The sequence below is a fragment of the Taudactylus pleione genome, unplaced genomic scaffold, assembly GCF_031769625.1.
Source record: "Taudactylus pleione unplaced genomic scaffold, aTauple2 ptg000162l, whole genome shotgun sequence".
Lineage (NCBI taxonomy): Eukaryota > Metazoa > Chordata > Amphibia > Anura > Myobatrachidae > Taudactylus > Taudactylus pleione.
In genome coordinates this window covers 13,317,805-13,341,257 of record NW_028284564.1, presented here as the reverse complement: position 1 = coordinate 13,341,257, position 23,453 = coordinate 13,317,805, and the positions used below count along the sequence as shown (strand labels likewise).

At 41.8% G+C, this 23,453-nt stretch overlaps 1 protein-coding gene across 1 annotated transcript in view; it reads left to right on the top strand.

The window, feature by feature from the left end:
- Positions 1-23,453, top strand: part of AIFM3 (AIF family member 3) — a 114,242-nt gene that overhangs the window by 69,818 nt on the left and 20,971 nt on the right. Inside the window, exons 7-16 of the mRNA XM_088475119.1 lie at positions 1,407-1,503; positions 1,585-1,697; positions 1,878-1,964; positions 2,488-2,579; positions 6,290-6,420; positions 6,835-6,950; positions 8,386-8,457; positions 9,418-9,481; positions 13,712-13,788; positions 22,220-22,337. Coding sequence (XP_088331245.1) covers positions 1,407-1,503; positions 1,585-1,697; positions 1,878-1,964; positions 2,488-2,579; positions 6,290-6,420; positions 6,835-6,950; positions 8,386-8,457; positions 9,418-9,481; positions 13,712-13,788; positions 22,220-22,337 — 967 coding nt within the window. The remainder of the gene's footprint in view (positions 1-1,406; positions 1,504-1,584; positions 1,698-1,877; positions 1,965-2,487; positions 2,580-6,289; positions 6,421-6,834; positions 6,951-8,385; positions 8,458-9,417; positions 9,482-13,711; positions 13,789-22,219; positions 22,338-23,453) is intronic.

Here is a 23,453-nt window from a genome sequence, read left to right as displayed (position 1 = left end):
CCCCCTCCAATTTATATTATGCCCCAAGTACACCACACAGAGCAACTTCCGAGTACCTTTAAGCATTGCGGACGTGAAGTAACACTTCACTTGGGATCCTCCCGTCTGTGGCTCCACTCACTGTCTTGCTTGTCCCTGTTACACACTCTTATACAGACATGGAGGATGGACAGTAATCTCTGCTGGCACATAGCTTACATGTGACGTGTAGACACCTATTCATTGTTAATTGTCTGCCCAGGTTTGGCCATTCCTGTCCTTAGAAAATAAAAGTGTATATTCACTTTGCGTTCATGGGGTGTTCCTCCTGATACCCCAGTTTTCTACCATACTCCAATCATATAGGGTGCCTGGAACAGCACCCTGCAGCCAGTAGTATAGCTTCAGTACTGCTCGGGCACGTACTCTGCTGTGCGTACAAACGTACGTAGCGTCCTGTCATCTCTCCACACTTCTGCAGTCGCTGATTATGAAATATTGACTGTAAAGAGCTGCATAAGATGGTGGCACTATATAAATAAACTTTAATGGTCATAATAACTAATTCCTCTAACAAAAGGGAAGGAAGAATTGGAAATATTGCATTGGTTAAATGAAATGTCTCATACATAACAGGTACCTATATCTAGGAACGGCTGGATGTAAGCTCCTCCTGCACAGTGCCCATGCAATGCTTACTGGTCTAACACAAAGACCTGTCACTGCTTTCATGTCTGTGTTCTGCAGTCAGGGAGCCATTCATTATGCACTATTGTCCCCTGTACTCAGCACATCAGTGTTAATTCTGAGACAACTGCACTTTGTGCCTGCAGTCCTCAGTGATGTTACTGATACCCCTTTTACACCAGAGCAAAAACCTGGGTTTTTGCTGGGTCTACCCGGGTCGCAGCTCAGTGTAAAAGGGTCCCTGAAAAATAACCTGGGTCAAGTGACCCTGCAATCCAACCCAGGTAGCTACCAGGGTTGGACCCAGGTAATGGTGCAGTGTAAACGGTGCAACCCAGGTTATCTGATCTGGATCATGCCTAAAATGAGCGGATTGGTGGTTGTGGAGCATTCACCTCCCACTTTTTCTGACCTCACAGGTTTAACAGGGCAGACCTGAGTTCAGTGTGAACAGGGCTGACCTGGGAGTAACCCAGATCAAAGGTGCAGTGTAAATGGGTCTGACCAGGGTTGGAACCATGTCCAAAAACCCAGGTCGGACCTGGGTTTTTGGTGGAAAAGAGGTATTAATTGCAGTGAATGGATTTGACTAATTATCATATTCAGCACAGAAAATGGTTACCCCTACTCATGTTTGTATCACATTATTTACCATTATTACAGTTATGTACCTAGCTGCAAGTCTTCCCATTTATGTGTCAGAAGTAAATCTGTTTATTAATGTATTTTTGTCTTTACAGGCTTTACAGTCACAAAGAAGGACCAAAGTTATGGCAAAGTGTATAGCGCTCAGTAATTATAGCACAGCCATTACTAATGTTCTTATAATTGGAGCAGGTAAACCCTATCTAGTACAGAGCATTGCTTGTTAGTAATAATACTAGATTTTCTTATTTTATAAATAAATACTTTTTTCAGGACCTGCTGGCCTGGTGTGTGCAGAAACATTAAGACAGGAGGGCTTTTCGGACAGGATTGTAATGTGTACATCTGAGAAGTATCTACCGTATGATCGATCCAAATTAAGCAAAGTATGTATTTGCAATTTAAGCACAGTGTATTTTACTCTGTATCCTTCAGGGCACTGTGAATTGATCTAGTTTTGGATGGCCATGTATATTCAAGTCATAATCTACACAGTGACAGAAATAGCATTTTAGCGGGGTATCCTAAACTAATGCAGCAACTAATTTGATTGATTTTAATTGCAGTCAATGGATTCTCAGGCCGAACAGATTTTGCTACGGTCCAGGGAATTCTTCCATACATATGATATTGAGGTTCTGACTGAAACCCAGGTAAGACATTTTGATTAGGTAATTAGGTAAAATATTTTGCATATTCAGAGTAAAAGTATTTAAAAATAGAAATGATAAAATGAATTTCTCTAAAGGAAGCCGCCCAACCAATGTCTGTGTCTGTCTGCTCGTTCGAGGAATGCACAAAATGGTGGGTTATGAGTTTTACCTTGTTGTAGAACAGCAGCTGACCTTATATATGCATATACCAGTGTGTTAATGTAATTAGTGGGCCCACAACAAATACCAGTTTCCCTTTTCATTATAATGACTCTTAGGGGTACATTTACTAAAGTGAGAGTTTTTAAGAGTGGAGATGTTGCCCATAGCAACCAATCAGATTCTACTTAACAATCAACTAGCACCTTCTACAAGTTAATATCTAGAATCTAATTGGTTGCTATGGGCAACATCTCCACTTCTAAAAACTCTCACTTTAGTAAATTTACCCCGAAATGTAAGTAATATTTCACATTGTACTTTCAACTTCTCTTAAATTCACATTGTACAGAAATGATTTCAGGTTATCAATGTGGACACAAAGAACAAGATGGTTCTCTTTAAGGATGGATTTAGAATGGAATACAACAAGCTGCTTATCGCCACTGGAAGCACGTGAGTTGGTTTATTCTAATACGTTTCAAACCATGTTCTGAGCTAATTTATGACACACTGCTGAAACATAGAAATAATAAGGTGCTGTCAGGAGTAGTTTGACCAAGCGGCTGCTAAAAAGGAGATAGTAGGTCTCCTAAGTGGAACAATGGAAATAATCACAGCAGCGCTCCAATTGAAATTCTTAGTATATATTTAATAAAGCAAATTACTTTTAAAATACATTAATGACTCACAAAAAATAAAATAGATAAATAAAAAGCACAAAAAATGTTCGGTTCAGACATGCATATCAAAATTGTAAGCTCTTAAAACTGAAAAAAACACCCTTGTAGGCGCAGTAGAACAGTGCACCAAGCACAGTTCAATAAATGGTTAAAGTTACAGTGTAAAAGTTTTTTGAAATATTACCAGTGTGGATATGTAAAGTTGTGGGTCTGATAGCTAGCAAGGACCCATAGACCGAAGTGGTTCTCCTGTGGTGCCTTGGCCAGTATACTGGATACTTCTATCACATATGGACCTGTGGGTCTCCTCTGCTGATTGCTAGTGGCGTTATCCGAAATGAATCATGAGTTAACTGGTGTGGAACCAGGTCTTTTTGGTGAGGCTCTCAAGGTCCCAGGCAGATTAAAAAACTACTAAAAACAAGGACCATTGGCCGTCTCCACACTCAGATAGTGCCAAACACAATGATGAGCGCTCCACAGTGCTGCAGTAGGTAAGGTGCTAGTGCCAAAGTCAGGATGTCACACCTACGCGTTTCCCAGCCAGATTGGCAGCTTTTTCAAGGTGGTTGAGTACAACTCAATAGAGCTCTTAAATAGTGCTGTTCATCTACATTAAAGTGAATCCAACTGTGTTCAATCAATCAATTGAAAAGTGAAATAAGACAATGTAAACATACATTTGTAACAAATCCTTTGTTAAAATCAACAACAGTATATAAAACAATCTATATAACAATTTACAGTGGGAGGCAAACCCACAATCTTAGCAAGTAAATAATTAAAATAGAATAAAGATAAATAGCTTACTAAATGAAACACGTGTATTCCATTAGTGAGATCAGCAGGCATGAGGATTCCGTCTCCTCACAGATGACGTATTCGTCACGTAATGCTGACAGGACGGAGTCAGTTTAATTAAATGGGGCTGTGTGAATCCTATTGAACACACAGAAAGAAGCCTGAGTGCTATTAAGCCAGAGAGTCAATTATCAGTGCAGCAGTGAAACTTAGAGGTGATTGCCAACCTCACTTACAAGAACAATGTGAAAAAAACACTGCGCTCTGATAATTAAGTGGGAACATATGAATAACACCTTAGTATATTAAACTCAATTTATTATCTCTAAAAAAGATATTAAAATAATGATAGGACACACATATAAATGACATATGAACACATAATAATCACATAAAATCAGCTAAGGAAGCTATATAGATTGTGAACAATAAAGGATAATTAAGATTGTGAATACAGATAAAGGAGATGATCAGGCTCCAATATTAGTAACTCAATCCTTAACTAATTGCTATAGATATATTATGACAATCTGTGCCAGAAAGTAAAGCTGCAGCTAAATAGCCAAATTCAGGTGTAATCAGCAATGCATGTAAAATGAGAACATTGACACAGTCTAGCTAGTGGTAGCTCTCCCCTTTAGAAAAAACAGAAGCCTTTGGTGTTATGTCCAACACATGTATCAAAGTCCTGGATACAGTGGGTTATCCCCAACAAATTGTAAACATGAAGAACCACAAGTAAGTCTGTATCAGGAAATAATTGTAAATTCCTGAAATGTGTTGCAGGACACAAACGTAGGTACCTGAGAGTATATACAATGATGGAGGCCAAAGGTTTACCTGTGAAGACTGCTATCACAATCTCTGAGTGTTAAAAACACAGGACCTAGTGTGGCTTAGCGTGGATCAGCACCGCCAGCCAGAGAGTGACGACGGCAGAGGTAGATGTACTGCAGCGCACTGCGTGTTGGGGGATAATACCAATCTCCGTCTGTGTGCTGACGTCCACCGGGACCTTCAACTGGCAGAGATAGCATCTTGGGTGCACTGTAGCCTTTTTCAGCTTGAATCCACGCTAAGCCACACTAGGTCCTGTGTTTTTAACACTCAGAGATTGTGTCCTGCAACACATTTCAGGAATTTACAATTATTTCCTGATACAGACTTACTTGTGGTTCTTCATGTTTACAATTTATTGGGGATAACCCACTGTATCCAGGACTTTGATACATGTGTTGGACATAACACCAAAGGCTTCTGTTTTTTCTAAAGGGGAGAGCTACCACTAGCTAGACTGTGTCAATGTTCTCATTTTACATGCATTGCTGATTACACCTGAATTTGGCTATTTAGCTGCAGCTTTACTTTCTGGCACAGATTGTCATAATATATCTATAGCAATTAGTTAAGGATTGAGTTACTAATATTGGAGCCTGATCATCTCCTTTATCTATATTCACAATCTTAATTATCCTTTATTGTTCACAATCTATATAGCTTCCTTAGCTGACTTTATGTGATTATTATGTGTTCATATGTCATTTATATGTGTGTCCTATCATTATTTTAATATCTTTTTTAGAGATAATAAATTGAGTTTAATATACTAAGGTGTTACTCATATGTTCCCACTTAATTATCAGAGCCCAGTGTTTTTTTCATATTGTGTGAATCCTATTACTGCGTTCCAAACCTCGATTACAGGTCCGGAAGTGTTGGTATGGTGGCTCTGTATGACGCACACCTCGGAAGGAGCTTCCGTTTATCTTATCCCAATCACCATGAAAACAGCACATGACCTGTAACCCCGGAAGTGGGTTACAAGAAACGTCCGAGGAATGCAGCGTCTGATGGCGCTGCGTACCACTGGACGCTGTCCTGTCATCTTTTACTTTGTAACTAAGGAAACACATAGCGTCCTGTGTTCAGGACATGACATAACACTCGCTGGTGTCATGAACACCGGGTCAAAGGCTGGTAAGCCTTAATCAGCAAAGAAATCCCATATCATAATCTACATAAAATTTCCATATGGGAGGTGAACATCATACAAAAAAGATAGACCTATAACAATTAATATATAAAACGGAAGTGCCCCTTGGGACAAACATCATAAATGAAATGGTAAATTTAGATGACTCTATAAGTAGATTATTAATAGACCTGTATGAATAAATGAAGGGACTGCTATTGAGATAGTACATAAGACAGTAACAACCAATTAACCAAATAAATTAAAATAAACATATAAAAGGAACATATAAACCCCTGAATGGATCTACTAGGAATGGAATAGGCTAAAACATAAGTTGTATATAATGCCTCAGATGATGATGAGGAAAATAAAGAATAAAAAAGGAGAATACAATATCAAGCTATCTAATGGAATTTAGTTCTAAGGCCTCGTTAAGGCCACTTGGGAACAACAAATCAAGTTGAAAGGCCCAGTATATTTCCTGCTGGCACAGTCGATGGAATCTTTCTGATGAAACAGGCTAGTGAAATAATACACTGTGTAAAAGGTGTTCAAATCCCGACAGCGGCTGCCCGACAGGATCAAGATCCCGACAGAGGTTTCATGCCATTTCTTGTTACACTTGTTCTTTCAGGCACATGCACTGGGCCTACTGTATGTGGTAGAGACATTACAGGTAGTAATAAGCTCTCCAACATTTTCCACAGCCCCAAAACGCTGACCTGTAAAGGAAAAGAACTGGACAATGTTTTCACAATAAGAACTCCTGAAGATGCCAACAGGGTAGTGAAACTGGCAAGCAGTAAGAACGCTGTCATTGTGGGGGCATCATTCTTGGGTGAGTTTTGTCTTCCAAGTCGTAATCTCCTTCCATATGTTATCATTGATGTTACATATGTATATTTAATGTATGTATACTGTATGTATATTCTAGGAGAGCCTTCCAGGGAAGAAATACCTTGTTATACATATATTGCAGTATTTATTGCATTAGACACAAGAGATGCAGCCTAACTTGCTGTGTTGCAATAACATCATTATTATACTTTCAGCTACTCAAGGCCATAGACATTTGCACCCAGAGCTCTAAGTACACATTATTTAGATTTTATCACCCAGCTGCTCATATGCTCAGAGACCGCTTAGCTCTTGTTAGGTGATGATTATATCAAACTAATAGGTCATGTGATATCGCTTTACCTGAGCTCATTCACCATGATGTACTTATCTCTCTATGCATGAATTATTGTAGGCATGGAAGTGGCCGCCTACCTGTGTGAGAAAGCTCACTCCGTCTCTGTGGTAGAACTGGAGAACATTCCCTTTAAGAAATTTCTAGGGGAAAAGGTTGGACTAGCAATCATGAAGGTATTGACCTTATGAACATTAAATTGTATATAGGAGGCCACACTTTGCACACACTGCATGTAATAATAATGTAACTCCGGGGATACATACGTTCAACAAAATATGATTTAATGATGGGTCTTAATTATTCTAAATAATAATGTATACATGTATGTAGATATTAATGACATTTCATGTGCACATAAAGAAAAGAGAAAGTGATTTTTGACCCTTTGCATTGTGATTATATAAGGATCAGTTTGTTACATTAGTTGATGTGCTTCCAAACTGTACCACGATTTTGGTCACTTTTTGTTGATTCTGTGTCAGATTGTAGCTGCTGTAAAAATGGACTTATTCCCTTCGGTCCTGTTCAGTAGAGGTTTTCATCTCTATTACATACAGTAGGACTGGTAGGTTGAGTCATCTTGTGCAGCAACTGTTACCTGTTTGTTAGCAGCTGGGGGATTATAGGTGACTCGATTCCTCCTTTCAAAAGACAAGTTATATGTTGCTTTGGAACCTGAAGAAAGGCACAGCAACACCTTGTGGTCAAAATGTGGTGGTGCAGAAGCAAACAATCGTCCAGTGTCTAGTTATTAGGGACCTCATTCAGAGTCGGTCGAAGCGGCCGCACGGTCGTACGCCACCGATGTTCGCTATACTGAGCATGCGTAAAGTTTGCAATGCGCGTGCTCAAACTAGCCGCTACGATCAGAAATTTCTCTCTCCTTGAACACAGCCAGGTCGGTAGTTTGAGTGACAGATGGAGGCGTTTGTGGGTGGTAACAGGGGAAGGTGCTTGAAAACGGGGGAGTGGAGATCCGAACGCAGGCGTGCCTCATTATGCGAACGGCATTTTATGGGAGTGCATACGGATTATGGGAGTGCATAATTAACAAAGTAGCGTCATGGCACATGTGACATGGGAGGTTTTTACACTGACATGATCGTAGAGCTTAAGAGAGGGTATGGTCAACCTTAAGCTCTACGACCAGTTCCGATGGTTCCCGATTGTCTCGATTAATCCTTATATGCCTGGAGATGACGTGCAATGCGTACGAGAAGGGGGCGTATTTTTTGTCTTCCGACATCTTCCTCCCCTTGGTCGGCCAACTACCGATCGGAACTTAGGGACGCAACTTGCGAGGGAATCATTTGAATATCCGGCCCCTTTTCCCGTACGACCGTGCGGCCGCTTCGACCGACTCTGAATGAGGTCCTAGATCCTTACGTGGAACTGATTCGTAGATTATTTTATAAAAAGAGTAATATACACTACAGTGATGTTATAGATAGAACTATGGGACCTACAGTACATATTATATTTGTTAATGATGACAAATAATAGGAGATAATAATAGAAAAATACCACAGCCATCTACTGGGTTTTGTGTGAAGTACAACAATATCATTGATAAATGTCACTATATAAGAGCATATTTGTGTATTTCAGGTGTTTGAAAACAACAGGGTGAAGTTTTACATGCAGACAGAAGTTTCTGAACTAAGAGAACAAGAAGGAAAGGTAAGTAATACACAGGAGCACATCCTACACTTATGTGCTGATTACATTACACAATGAATAATCTTAAAAGTGATTAGTAAAATGTGAAAAATATTTCCTTAATTATAAAACAATGTCAATATCAATGAATAATAGTCAGGGCCGTACCGTTGTTGGTGAAGCTGTTGTCTCAGGGTGCATGGTCGAGGGGGCAGAACAATTTATTCCCCGGCAATACCTGTGTTCTGCTTGTGGGATGCGTGGAGGGGCACCTTTCTGCATGCACCCGGGGCATCCTATCCATGATGTCATGATGTCACGTGCTGGGGGCGGCAGATGTGCAAGGGTGGTGGGGGCTGGTCAGGGTGTAGAAATATTCTGGTATGGTACTGCCATTAGCCTTGAAGTGAACTAATGAAGTCCAAATTACATGTAGATCTTTCTTTTCACATACAATTTCCTTGTCACAAAGGGATAGGGAGCTGTGGGTACCCATCACATAACTGAAGTGTGTTAAACAGAAGGATAACTACTTATTTATCTGCCTAATGTTCTTTTATCTTCTAAAAAGTTAATGAAATAAACAAAAATTGATAAGGTTGTGTTTTACTTTCATTTACTGTATGTATCCTAAACACATTTTTGTCCATGCATTTATTAATTAGTAATCACAGCATTAATGGATAAAAAATGAACCACGTTAGCTCTTTTGTAAACACATTGGCGAGAGGCAGCCTCTGAGCCTCAGAGAGGAGCCATAGCCAGAGATGATCGTGTCACAGAGTAAGCACAGATCATTACTACCGTATATGTGAGGATAATAAGTACTAGAACTATAATGTAGCCTACTAGTGGAATATACCCAAGGTGTTGCAGATTGGCCACAATGTATTACCCTGAGTTTCCAATTGATGCAGTATATTTGAGTAAATGTCTCTGCTCACAGTGTTGGATGCACTAATAGAATAACTTGATTTTCAGCTGAAAGAAGTAGTGCTGAAGAGTGGGAAAGTTCTCCGAGCTGATGTGTGTGTCATTGGAATAGGTAAGACTAATGCAGGAGAATATTGTTGCACTGTAATGTCTGCAGTGTAAATAGTGCTGATGTATAATGCTGCATCATTGTGCTGTGACCAGGCAACCGTGAGACTTTATTTGGCATGTAGCAAAGATCACATTATTTGTACATATAACATGGTTGCATTGCCCACTACTAGTCAAATGTTTGCTTTCATTATGCCAACTGTAAGTTGGTTTCTATGGCACACATTTCCATACACGCACACATTTTTCTTATTTCTTTTTCTTCAATTTCTAAATTTGGAGAAACAAGGGCATTGCTCATCTACAGATAGGTTTAGAGCTTGAGCTAGGTTTACAGTGAGGACTTGGGGTTTGGGATTTTGTTATGTGTATTGTTATGGATGGGGTAAGTAATGTTAGGTAAGGGATAGGATTTGGTCTGCATGGTCAAGGTGCTTAATATTTCTTTATAATTAGACCTAGGATATCTTCAGATTATCTTGCTTAAGTTAAAATAGAAGAATTCACTGTCTCAAGCAATTAATTTCCTGGGGAACGGTGAGACTAATACCCCTTTTACACCAGAGCAAAAACCTGGGCTTTTGCTGGGTCTACCCAGGTTGCAGCTCAGTGTAAAAGGGTTCCTGAAAAATAACCTGGGTCAAGTGACCCGGCAATCCAACCCAGGTAGCTACTAGGGTCGGACCCAGGAAGGACTCGGGTAATGGTGCAGTGTCGGCGCAACCCGGGTTATCTAACCTGGGTCATGCCTAAAATGAGCTGATTGGTGGTTGAGGAGTAGTCACCTCCCACTTTTTATGACCTCACAAGTTTAGCAGGGCAGACCCAGGTTCAGTGTGAACGGGGCTGACCTGGGAGTAACCCAGATCGATGGTGCTGTGTAAACGGTGTCTGACCTGGGTTGGCACCATGTCTGAAAACCCAGGTCGGACCCGGGTTTTTGGTGGAAAAGAGGTACTAGTCAGAAGCTCTTTAAAAGCCTCCCCTATCCAGGTTCTAATTCTCTTACTGGCACACAGACATGTGGAAGTCATAGAGTACATCACTGCTAGAGTGCCTGGAATTGGTATTTACATTGTCTGCCATGTCCTAGCAAATAGACAGTACATGTGAAGTTTCTAGAGCTAAAAGGTGCTTGTGTGTCATTAGCCTAATGGTACAGCTGGCTGTGTTGTCTTGATTTTTTGAACTTCATAAACATGACAAAAACACACTAATGGTGATGATGAAGATCATTAACATATGTTTCCTCTAGCTTAGTAAGCTTGACATTATAGTATTGCAAACTTACTGCTCCCACAGGCTGCATAGCCGGTGGCTGCCATAGTCTGTGTTAAGATTCCAAGTGTTCTGATTATAAGTGTAAATACAATTTGATAACTAAGTCGGAGTTACGCTGGAGTTAAACTGGAGGAAAACTGAGGGAAATGAAACTCAAAACCAGAACAATTTCTGAACAACAAGAAGCAACATACTTATGTGAATGAACAAAATCAACATCTTCTGCTGTATGCATATCCAGGCAACTACTTACTGCACTCACTGCTTGGACACTGCAAGTGCTCCCCTGTCTGTGTGCTGCTCTTGTTGATTGATCTTTGTTGATCAGAACACCTCAGACTGGATCAGCTCGGGTACATTGTAATTTTGTCCTCATTCATTTTGTATTGCTTTTTCCAATTGTGTCACATCTATCCACTTTAATCATTTGTTTAAAAACTAATTCCTACACCCACTACTCACATACCTCTCCTTTATATATCACTTTTGGAGCTGTGCTCATACATTAGCAGCACTGTTCTTTCCATGTTTTTTTGAACATTTAACAACTTTAATCCACACTGACTCTATATCTCACAGCCTCCACTCCAGTTTACATCTCAATTATTACCTTGTCCACAGCATGAACACCCTTACTTCACACAACCCCCATATTCTATGTCCACATAATCCTCTACTTTATCCATCCCTCTCTTCCCCCTCCTGTTTCCTCCACTTGCTGTTCTTCCTTTTTTTTTCTCTCATCAGTCTGCTTCCAACCCTCTGCTTCTTTCCCCCACCTCTCCTATACCTCCACTCTCAACCACCTCCCTCCATGGTCTTGTTACCCCACTACTAAGCCCCATTCCCTCCTCGTTCTGTCTGTCACCTCCAGGGCTGCCAAGAGAAATTCTGGGCCCGGGTACTGCAACATCCTGTGGGACCACATCATTTATGGCTGCACCCATTTGTGAGTGGGTCTAGCATGAGATGCACCCACTCACAGGAGCATGGCATAGCACCCAGCAGCTGGAACTAAAGTAGTCACTACTGTATTAGGATGGCGGGACAGTCCCATAATAGCTGCATTTCTTGTCAGGCTGTATATAGATGCTAAAATGTAACACACAAATTAAAGTGCTTCTACTTTACTTTGTACATCTCTCATGTAAATAACACAAACAATCTATTTTCTATCATAGAGATAGATGTATGAATGACTTAATTTTTACATAACATCAGGTCATCTAATACACACACATTCCGCAGCACATATCCTAACCCACTGCTCCATGCTCCTTCTTCACTATCTACCCCTCTGTGTCGTCCCTGTCTGTCTGCCCTTCCCCTTTAGAATGTAAGCTCTCACGAGCAGGGCCCTCATCCTCACGTGTTTCTCCTCCCCCTACTTATAGTATCATTTACTCCTAACTCCCCACAACAGCACCTAACACCTGGTTGCTCATGTCCTGCTGCTTGTGTTTTGCAGCTGAGTTTATAACCTTGTCCTTGTCCTGCATTGTTTTGTATTACTATTAACTGTTTTTCTTGTGTGCTCATTTATGTACTGTGTAAGGCGCTGCGGAACCTTTGTGGCGCCATATAAATAAAGGATAATAATAATAATAATAATAATAATAATAATAATACTGTTTAGGAAAACTTTTGTGCTGGGTGTCAGTGAACAGCAGGATTCTAAATGCAACCTTATATTGTTTTGTTATAATAGGATTCAACTTTTATCTGTCTCAGTGTAGCAGGGACATTGATGAATAGAGCTGTGTAAGATTGATTTGCAGAACTGAAACACTGTTGCCAATAATAATAACCAAAGCTATGACATTGCTTTTCATGAAAACTTAGTATAACAGCAATGCATTTACGTAGGATGCCTGCTGCACACCAAATAAATGGGATGTAGTCACCATCCTGGCACAGCCAATATCAGCGAACAGAATCCCGGCTCCAGGATCTCGACTGCTGCTATCCCGACGGTCAATATTAGAGTTAAGTTTAGGGTTAGCAGTTAGGGTTAGACACTAGGGGTAGGGTTAGGCTGCGGGAGGGGAGGGTAAGGGTTAGGCTGAGGAAGGGGCAGTTAGGCTTAGGCTGCAGGAGGGGAGGGTTAAGGTGCGTACACACTAGGCAATCAGGAAAGACAGTACGATTACGACATCGTAATCGTACTGTCGTTCCTGATCCCCTGTAGTGTCTGCACTGAACGATCAGTCATTCAGTGCAGGCACTGTCCATCATTCCTGAACATGCCAATCTGTCGTTATCGTCAGATTGTGCTGCATGTTCAGGCGATGGACAATGTCGAAAACGACCAGCGGGAGTGCGTATCGCTGGTCGTTTCCGACATAAAAGTGCATGATTTGTGCACGATTACTGAGCGATTGCACGATTACGATGTTGTAATCGTGCAGTCGCTCAGTAATATCGCCCAGTGTGTACCCACCATTAGGGTTAGGCTGAGGAATGGGGACAGTTAGAGTTAGGCTCAGGAGGGGAGGGTTAGGGTTAGGCTGGGGAAGGGGGCTGGAGGGTTAGGCTGCAGGAGGGGAGGGTTAGGGTTAGGCTGAGGAAGGGCAGCAGTTAGGGTTAGGCTGCAGGAGGGGAGGGTTAGGGTTAGGCTGAGGAATGGGGACATTTAGAGTTAGGCTCGGGAGGGTTAGAGTTAGGCCGAGGATGGGGGCAATTAGGGTTAGGCTGCAGGAAGGGAGGATTAGGCTGAGGAAAGGTGGCAGTTAGGGTTACGCTGCAGGAAGGGAGGGTTAGGGTTAGGCTGCGGGAAAGGTGGGTTAGGATAAGGGAAGGGTTAGGATACTTATCTGTATGCATATGGATTTCCGCCGTTGGGATTACGCTGCCGGGATTCTGACCGCCGCCAATATCAGCGCCGGAATTACGTTCTCAACCCAAATAAATAAGCATACAACTAATAACAGCAAAACATATCTTATTTTAGGTGCGAGTCCTACTACTGGATTTCTAAGACAGAGTGGGGTTACCATTGATGCCAAAGGATACATTCCCGTTAACAAGGTAACATTGTTTGTTTTTTGTAGACTAACATACAATTTGTTCTGTGTTACCAGAGTTGTGTCTTAAGCTAGGTACACACTGGAAAACAGACAATAATGGTCATTCAGACAAATTGGTAGAATCCGTTTGATTTAACCAATTTGTCTGAACAATAATTTTCCAGAGTTTGGGAGCAAATGGTCAATTGTCATTTACTCCCATACATTACCAGATTTTTGTTCCAGCCAGCCAGATCTTTTAGTGTGTACAGTGCATCCGGAAAGTATTCACAGCGCGTCACTTTTTCCACATTTTGTTATGTTACAGCCTTATTTCAAAATGGAATAAATTCATTTCTGTCCTCAAAATTTTACACACAATACCCCATAATGACAACGTGTAAAAAGTTTTTTGGAGATTTTTGCAAATTTAATTAGAAATAACACTAAGAAATCACATGTACATAAGTATTCACAGCCTTTGCTCAATACTTTGTTGAAGTACTTTTGGTAGCAATTACAGCCTCAAATCTTTTTTTTTGTAGCTCAGGTGCATCCTGTTTCCACTGATCATCCTTGAGATGTTCCTACAGCTTAATTGGAGTCCACCTGTGATAAATTCAGTTGATTAGACATGATTTTGGCAGGCATACACCTGTCTATATAAGGTCCCACACTTGACAGTGCATGTCAGAGCACAAACCAAGCATGAAGTCCAAGGAATTATCTGTAGACCTCCGAGACAGGATTGCCTCGAGGCACAAATCTGGGGAAGGGTACAGAAAATATCTGCTGCTTTGAAGGTTTCAATGAGCACAGTGGCCTCCATCATCCGTAAATGAAAGAAGTTCGGAACCACCAGGACTCTTCCTAGAGTTGGCTGTCCGTCTAAACTGAGCGATCGGGGGACAAAGGCCCTAGTCAGGGAGGTGACAAAGAACCCGATGGTCACTCTGTCAGAGCTACAGCATTCCTCTGTGGAGAGATGAGAACCTTCCAGAAGGACAACCATCTCTGCAGTAATCCATCAATCAGGCCTGTATGGTAGAGTGGCCAGACGGAAGCCACTCCTTAGTAAAAAGCACATGGCAGCCCACCTGGAGTTTGCCAAAATGCACCCGAAGGACTCTCAGACCATGAAAGACAAAGATTGAACTCTTTGGCGTGAATGCCAGGCGTTGTGTTTGGAGCAAACCAGGCACTGCTCATCACCAGGCCAATACCATCCCTACAGTGAAGCATGGTGGTGGCAGCATCATGCTGTGGGGATGTTTTTCAGTGGCAGGAACTGGGAGACTAGCCAGGATAGAGGGAAAGATGAATGCAGCAATGTACAGAGACATCCTGGATGAAAACCTGCTCCAGAGCGCTCTTGACCTCAGACTGGGGCGACGGTTAATCATTCAGCAGGACAACGACCCTAAGTACACAGCCAAAATATCAAAGGAGTGGCTTCAGGACAACTCTGTGAATGTCCTTGAGTGACCCAGCCAGAGCCCAGACTTGAATCCGATGGAAGATCTCTGGAGAGATCTGAAAATGGCTGTGCACGGACGCTTCCCATCCAACCTGATGGAGCTTGAGAGGTGCTGCAAAGAGGGATGGGCAAAACTGCCCAAAGATAGGTGTGCCAAGCTTGTGGCATCATATTCAAAAAGATTTGAGGCTGTAATTGTACCAAAAGTACTTCAACAAAGTATTGAGCAAAGGCTGGGAATACTTATGTACATGTGATTTCTTAGTTTTTTTTTATTAAATTTGCAAAAATCTAAAAAAAACTTTTTACACGTTGTCATTATGGGTATCGTGTGTAGAATATTGAGAAGAAAAATTAATTTATTCCATTTTGGAATAGGGCTGTAACATAAATAAAATGTGGAGAAAGTGACGCGCTGTGAATACTTTCCGGATGCACTATACCTAGCTTTAATGTTTAAAATGTAATATCCAAATTGTTGTAACCATAGAAACAAACTGTTGAATGCAATATTTGTTTCTGAATGTTTACATTTTGCTAATGCAGGCCACAACCTGTCTGCCCCATGGGAACTGAATGATGTTTCATTGGACCATTGAATGGCTTGATTCCAACAGCCAATGGCTAACCCTGCAATTGTGATGAGCCAATGTTTCATCACCATTGCAATTTTTTTTTCTGATGTTCTACAGATGTATTGGAGGGGGGGGGGGGGGGGGTTTGAGGGTAGGCAGGCTCATTTGATTGGCTCTCATGTCCGGCAACTAAGCCTGTCTTACAGGAGCTATGTGCACCTTTAGTTAAATCCCCCGGTATTTAAATTAGATAATTCTCAGCATACCACACACAGGATTTAAACTCCCAACCTCATATACTGACTGCAGTCCGACACTAAACACACAAGTTATTTGCTCATGCTCCTTATAATTCTAGCTAGTTGTAACTGTTAGTTTAAACCATTGCAACTACTGTAAGCAGATTTATGTAGTGTGTGGCTGCACATACAGATAAAATCTGGCACCTTATATGCCTTGAATAGTATACTTCTAAATTTGATGGCATTCCCCCTATTAGAGCAACTAACAGCTTTGAAGAGGGAAACTTCAATTATGGTCACTTTGAATTTTGTTGGTTGTGTAAAATAATGAATAATATGAGTTTGTACTAAGTCCTGGGCATAATGTTTGTGTTTGCACTGAATGCATGTTCAGCATGTTGTGTGTTTATACAGTGTAGTGAGCATGTAGTCACCGTTGGGCACAGGATACATGTACAACGATAAAAGGATGTGTTTTAGGGCTGTATAAAAAGTAATAATTCTCTATACACAACTGGTTTCTCATGCTGATTGGTAGATTGAGCCCCTCAGAATATACTGTGGGGAGACACCAGACTCCGGGACTTAATTGCTGGATTACAGGTACGGTTCCTCTAAATCTGGGTACACACCTATACAATCCTTGGTCCGTTCACCCAATATTGGATGATCGAGAAGACGATTGGATTGGTGTGTATGCTATACCGTTACAGGAGTGTTAGCCGATAACTGGGAGGTTACATTTTATGTTCTGTGTAATATTTGTCGGCCTGTACATACTGTTCCATGTCTGTGGCAGCTGACAGGGGGTCATGCTGGAGACACACTGCTCCTCTGATCGGGAGACTTTAACCTGATCAGCCGCTGATGGAAAAGGTGTGTACCCAGGTTAATTATTGAATAAAAAACTAGATCATCAGGACTTCTCTGTATAGAACCCTTTCTGTAGTTCCTTACAGATCCCAAATAATTAACAACTCAGAAATATCACAGGAACCTATCCTCCCTAATGATGTTATTTTTGGCCATGAGTTTGTGGATAGATAGATGCAGGTGGTCACTGTTAGGGCACAAATAGCAGCATCACACAGAGAGCCCGATTCAGACGTGAACGCAGTTTCAGCCACGGCAGCGTCTTTTGCCGCAGCCGCTAATTCGTTTTTTATGCTAATGCCACAGCCGAGGGTCTTCCTACAGAGATGCCCATTGGCTGTGGTACTAATTTGTCACTGTGCGTATTAAGACGCACAACACCGGAGATTGCACCCTATGGAGGCACAGAATCTCATTTTGAACATGGCCGCTGCTGTCAGTGCAACTGTGTTGCTAGATACAGGCGCTGTACACGATACACCCGCGTCTAGCTAACCACCCCCATGTTATCTCCCAGGAACACCTGTGGAAATCCCCAGCTCATGCATCCAAATTCGCTCTGCGGCATAGAGTGGTAACCATCAGGACATGTGCGCAGTGTGACAAAGACACATGCGCAGACTGAAAACATCGGCCACTTCCGTGTGGCATCGGCACTGCGTGCAGTTCTGAATCAGTCCCAGAGGTGGCGGAGCAATGATAATGCACGAGAATAACTTACTCTCCCTGAACTCCATGGGGGTAACATTGTAATTAGTGTCAATGAACAAACTCTCTCCTAATGCGCCATGCTGGGAGTTGTAGTTTTGCAGCAGATGAGAAGCCACGGGTACACACCTCAGACAAAGGAATATATTGCTGCAGAACTAAGGGGCGCCGATTACACACAACGGATCAGTGATGCACCTGGCTCATGCTCTTCATATTCGGTCATCACTAGACGCAGAGGCCTGTCCACACTGCACAAGCATAATAATGACTTAGTTTAGCTTTGGTTAAATGATAAAATAGTTATTATATTACTGCTATCAAACTCCAGGTTTGTGATATATTGATATCTAGATAGCATTGTGACACCTATGAGGAGACGGACCATAGGCAGGCAGTGACAAGCCAGAGGATCAGAAGGGAGAGATCAGATAGAGGTTGGTAAATTTGGGTATCAGTGGCATAGACGCGGTAATTGAGGCAGAAGGTACTGATCACTTCACCAAGGATGAGGTGTAGAAGAAGAGTAGGAGGCCAAGAAAAGAGTATTGAGAGACTCTGACAGGAATGTAGAGCCAGATCAAAGAGAAGGGGGGGGGGGGGGCAATGGGGGCACGTACCTGCTGGGCCCTCTCTCTCAGGGGACCACAAGCCTTTGATTATAGCTGCAGTGCAGAGCTGGAAAAATGTAAATGTAGAGGGAGGGAGATTCTCCAGCCTGTAAGGTAAGGTGGGGGTTGAATGGGGGAACTATATTGTCTGTCTGTATATGTGTGACTGTATGTATGTATATATGTGTGTGACTGTGTGTGTGACTGTGTGTATGTACTATGTATGTGACTGTATGTATGTGTGTCTAGGTATGTGATTATGTGTGTGACAGTAGGTATGTGTACATGTGTCTATACGTACAGATGTATACACATACATCTTACTTCCTTGCGTGTTAAACAGTACTTCTAGTCTCGAAATGCTGTGGTTTGACTCGGTAGTGCTGAATGTCTTTTTGTGCAACTTTCTACCTTCAGACGCGTCTTATTCACAAAGTGATGCGAATATGACACACAAGCAGCTTCTGCTGATTAAAATGATATGTGTCATACCTATATTCTGTGTGCGACTGCAGGTGTATCTGCATGTGAAATGAACCGTTACAGTGTCACAGCCGCTGTATTTTAATCAGCAGAAGCTGCTTGTGTGCCCTATTCACATCACTTTGTGAATAAGATGCATTTGAAGGTAGAAAGTCCCACAAAAAGACACTGTGCTACTGAGTCACACGGCACTCACGCGTTATGATTAACGCGACTTGTAGCACTCGGAGGTAAGGTGTATGTGGACACATCTGTATGTGTATAAATGTGTTACTGTATGTATTTGACTGTGTTTATTTATTATTATCAGTTCTATATATAGCGCACACATATTTTGCAGCACTTTACAGAGAATATTTGTCTATTCACATCAGTCCCTGCCCGATTGGAGCTTCCAATCTATAATCCCTACCACAAGTACATGCACACACTTACACACATAAGGGCCGTATTCAATTAGACGCGAAAGGCCGAGATCCGTGAAAATGTATCCCCAATTGCGACTTTTTGCCTGTCGGAAACTTATCTCTGTAATATTATTATTATTATTGTTTATTTATATGGCGCCACAAGTGTTCTGCAGCGCCTTACAAAGTACATAACCAAAAAAGTGATTTACAGTGCAATACAATGCAGGACAAGGACATGGATAAAATACATTGATACATTGATACATTGGTGACCATAACACCCAAATCAGCAACAGAGCATAAGCAACCCTGTGTTAGGTACCCTAGTGGGGAGTAAGAAGTAGATGAAAGTAAAATAAGGAGAAGCACAAGAGGGTAGAGGGCCCTGCTCGCAAGAGCTTACATTCTAAAAGCTGATTACCCGATTCTGACATAACGTTCCGCCTGTTCTGACTTCGCGTGTTGCCGGTTTCGTGTCTTTTGGATTTGAATAGGGCGAATAGCGGGGACGCGCACGATGAGTTTCCGCGGCCAAAAGACGTGATGTAGGCGAAAAAGTCCTGCATGCAAAACTTTATTGTGGGTGCAAAACTAATTGAATACCGCCCTAAGGTTAATTTTTGTTGGGAGCCAATCAGTGGCGGATCTACATTTTTGGGGTTCTGAAGCTTGAACTGTTATGGGGGGGCCCCTTTGCAACCAGCATTATAAGGCAACATCCAACAAGGTCCAAAAGGCCTTGCTGTATTTGCAAGGACCTTGAGGCCCAAATGGCGGAGATGTAGAAACCCCCCAGAGAGTGAGAGACTGTAGATAGATTTAGAAACCCCCCCCCAGAGTGAGAAACTGTAGATAGATAGATGTAGAAACCCCCCAGAAAGTGAGACACTATAGATAGTTGTAGAAACCCCCCAGAGAGTGAGACACTGTAGATAGATAAATAGATGGATAGATAGATATAAAAAACCCCAGAGAGTTGGAGACTATAGATAGATAGATTAGTAGATTAATAGATGTAGAGACCCCCCAGAGAGGGAGAAACTATAGATAGATAGATGAGGAAACGCCCCAGAGAGTGAGAGACTGTAGATAGAGAGATTGATGGATAGATGTAGAAACCCCCCAGAGAGTGAGAGACTTTAGATAGATAGTTGTAAAAACCCCCAAGAAAGTGAGACACTGTAGATAGATGTAGAAACCCCCCAGAGAGTGAGACACTGTAGATAGATGTAGAAACCCCCCAAAGAGTGATTCACTGTAGATAAATAAATAGATGGATAGATAGATATAGAACCCCCCAGAGTTAGAGACTGTAGATGGATAGATATGTAGATAAATAGATGTAGAAACTCCCCAGAGAGTGAGAGATTGTAAATAGATAGATGTAGAAACCCCCCAGAGAGTGAGATACTGTAGATAGATAGATGTAGAAATCCCCCAGAGAGTGAGATACTGTAGATGGAGAGATATAGAAACCCCCAGAGAGTGAGAGACTATAAATAGATGTAGAAACCCCCCAGAAAGTGAGAGACTGTAGATAGATAGATTGATGTAGAAGCCCCCCAGAGAGTGAGACTGTAGATAGATATATACTGTAGATGTAGAAACCCCTCAGAGAGTGAGATAGATAGATAGATAGAGAAACCCCCCAGAGAGTGAGACACTGTAGGTAGATATATGTAGACCCCCCCCCCCAGAGAGTAAGACACTGTAGATAGATGTAGAAACCCCCCAGAGAGTGCGAGACTGCAGGTAGATCACATACAAAATCAAAACCTCTGTAGGATCCCAGCTATTGATCCTCCTGAATGGGATCTCTGGAATCCCTCTGTCAGGTCTCTCCCCCACGCTGCATGCTATCCCTCAGTCACCTCAGCTTTCAGTTTGTGGTCAGCACTGCAGGTCCGATTTCTGGCAGATGTGACAGCACAAACGGAGATCTAGTGGCACCTGGCAGTACTGCACTCAACTTCTGCGCCTGGCCGGCTAATAAGAGCTATCCTCTAGTTGGAGCTGTAGATGGAGAGTCTGTCTTCCAGTACTGATCAGGGGGGGGGTATCTGGGTACTTTGAACCCTCCCCCCTACATGCACTACTGTAGAGCATATTCTAAGGTCAATATTAAGTACTTCAATCCATTGGCTTATGATTCTATAACTAAAATAACCTTATTTTAATAACACACTTAAAAAACTCTTTGATTTTGTTGAAAAATTCACTAATTAAAAAATATTTTTGAAGCGTGAGAAGAAACCGGAGCACCTGGAGGAGACCCACACAATCACAAGGAGAATATACAAACACCACACAGTTAGGGCCTGTGTGTTTAAATGTGTGTGGCTGTATGTATGTGTGTGTTTGTGACTGTATTTATGTATATCTATATGTGCATGGCTGTATTTATGTGTTTGTATGTATGCATGATTTTGGCAGAACTGTCCCGCCATCCCATCCATGGGCCGTAGTGTCTCGTATGGTGGGATAAAATGGAGCCCAGCAGCTTGTAAAGAGCTGTGCACTCCCCTAGCATGATGCAAAACAGGGGGTGTAACACGTGGCCATGCCCCCGTTTTGTGTGCACGCTGAAGGTACAAGCACAAGGGTCAATCCCTGTATCTCAAATGTTGCTCTTTAGCGCTCCCCAGACTTAAGTGCCCCGGGCCTCCCAAAGCCCTAATCCAGATCTCCGGGAAGGGGAAGTGGAGGAGAGGTAGAAGTGGGTGTAGAGGCAGGGAAAGAGCGGTTGACAAGTAGGAGTTGAATCAGAAGAGATCTAAGTTACAGAGGCCTAAGGTATGGAGGATATGTAGGAGCAGTGGGTGGTCAGTGGTGTAGAATGCTGCTGTGAGGCTGATTAGTAAGAGAGTAGGGAAGTGGTCTTTCACTTTGGCTGTGAGGAGGTCATCAATGACACTGGTGAGGGTAGCTTTTGTGGAGTGATGAGACTGAAAACTGGATAATAGGTCATGGAAGAAGTTAGCATAGATTATACTGGATACATTAATTGCAATCAAATAATTCCATGTGACATGAACAAGTATAACTCTTAAAATACAACATTTTCTTTTCTCCAGATGATGCAGACAAACATTCCCGGTGTCTATGCTGCAGGGGATGTTGTCATTTTCCCACTAGCTTTTCGGAATAACAAAAAACTCAATGTTCCGCACTGGCAGATGGCACACATGCAAGGTAATAAGGAGTCTTTCAATAGCCTCTTGAAATCCTGCAAATACTGTACGTACATAAAACTGGTTATTTGATGTATAGTTTTCATCTCTTTTCACACACAGAGAATATGGGATATGTGATAAATATTAAGGGCCTTTAACGCAGTTCCATGTTATGTTTGCGAGAAACAATGGATTACATAGGCAACTAAGCAATGGATGCAAATAACATAGAGTACAGCTGTTACAGAGACACTTTCATTACTAGTTAAAGGTTATAGTGCTGAATAAATAAATTATATAACAGATGCAAAATAAATAAAAAGCCTAGGTATGGGCTGCAAAAGAGGCAGGATGGCTCTCTATGGTGAGTGAGTGAGAGAATACTCATATCTAGGAGTGAGGACTGTAGCATGAACTCTCAGGCCAGGCTGCCTGTTCTCTGTGTGTTGTCTTCACTTGCTTAGGTGGTCTCCTAAGGGCTGCACAGGAAGTTGGGATCTGAAAGAAGGACAGTCTGTATAATAGTAGGACATTTGGGAAATATTATTATTATCATCCTTTATTTATATGGAGCCACAAGTGTTCCGCAGCGCCTTACAAAGTACATAAATAAGTGAACAAGAAACCAGTTACTTACAGTACAGTACAATGCAGGACAAGGTTTATATACATTGCTGCATTAGCGATCATAACACTCAAATAAGCAACAGGACGTAAGCAACCAAGCGATAGGTGCCCAAGTGGGGAGTGAGGATTAGATGAAGGTATAAGTAAGGGGAAAGCACAAGAGGGTAGAGGGCCCTGCTCGTGAGAGCTTACAATGTAATGAAATGTAATATGTAGTTCATTCCAGTGAAAGAACTCTACAACAAGATACTAACAATCTACTACAATGTTAATGTACATTTTGGATATATTATGTAATATCAAGCATTGTTTGATCATTATTAACTCAATGAAGCATGAGAATTTGTGTTGATAAGAAGCAGTGATAACAAACTCTTTTACTGAAGGTTCAAAGGTGACAAAATATGATGTGAAGACTTAGTTATATCTTTAAACTTATATTGTTCAATGGCATAACAAGAACTTTGAAATGTACCATTAAGTAATTAGAACGTTCCTTATTTTGATT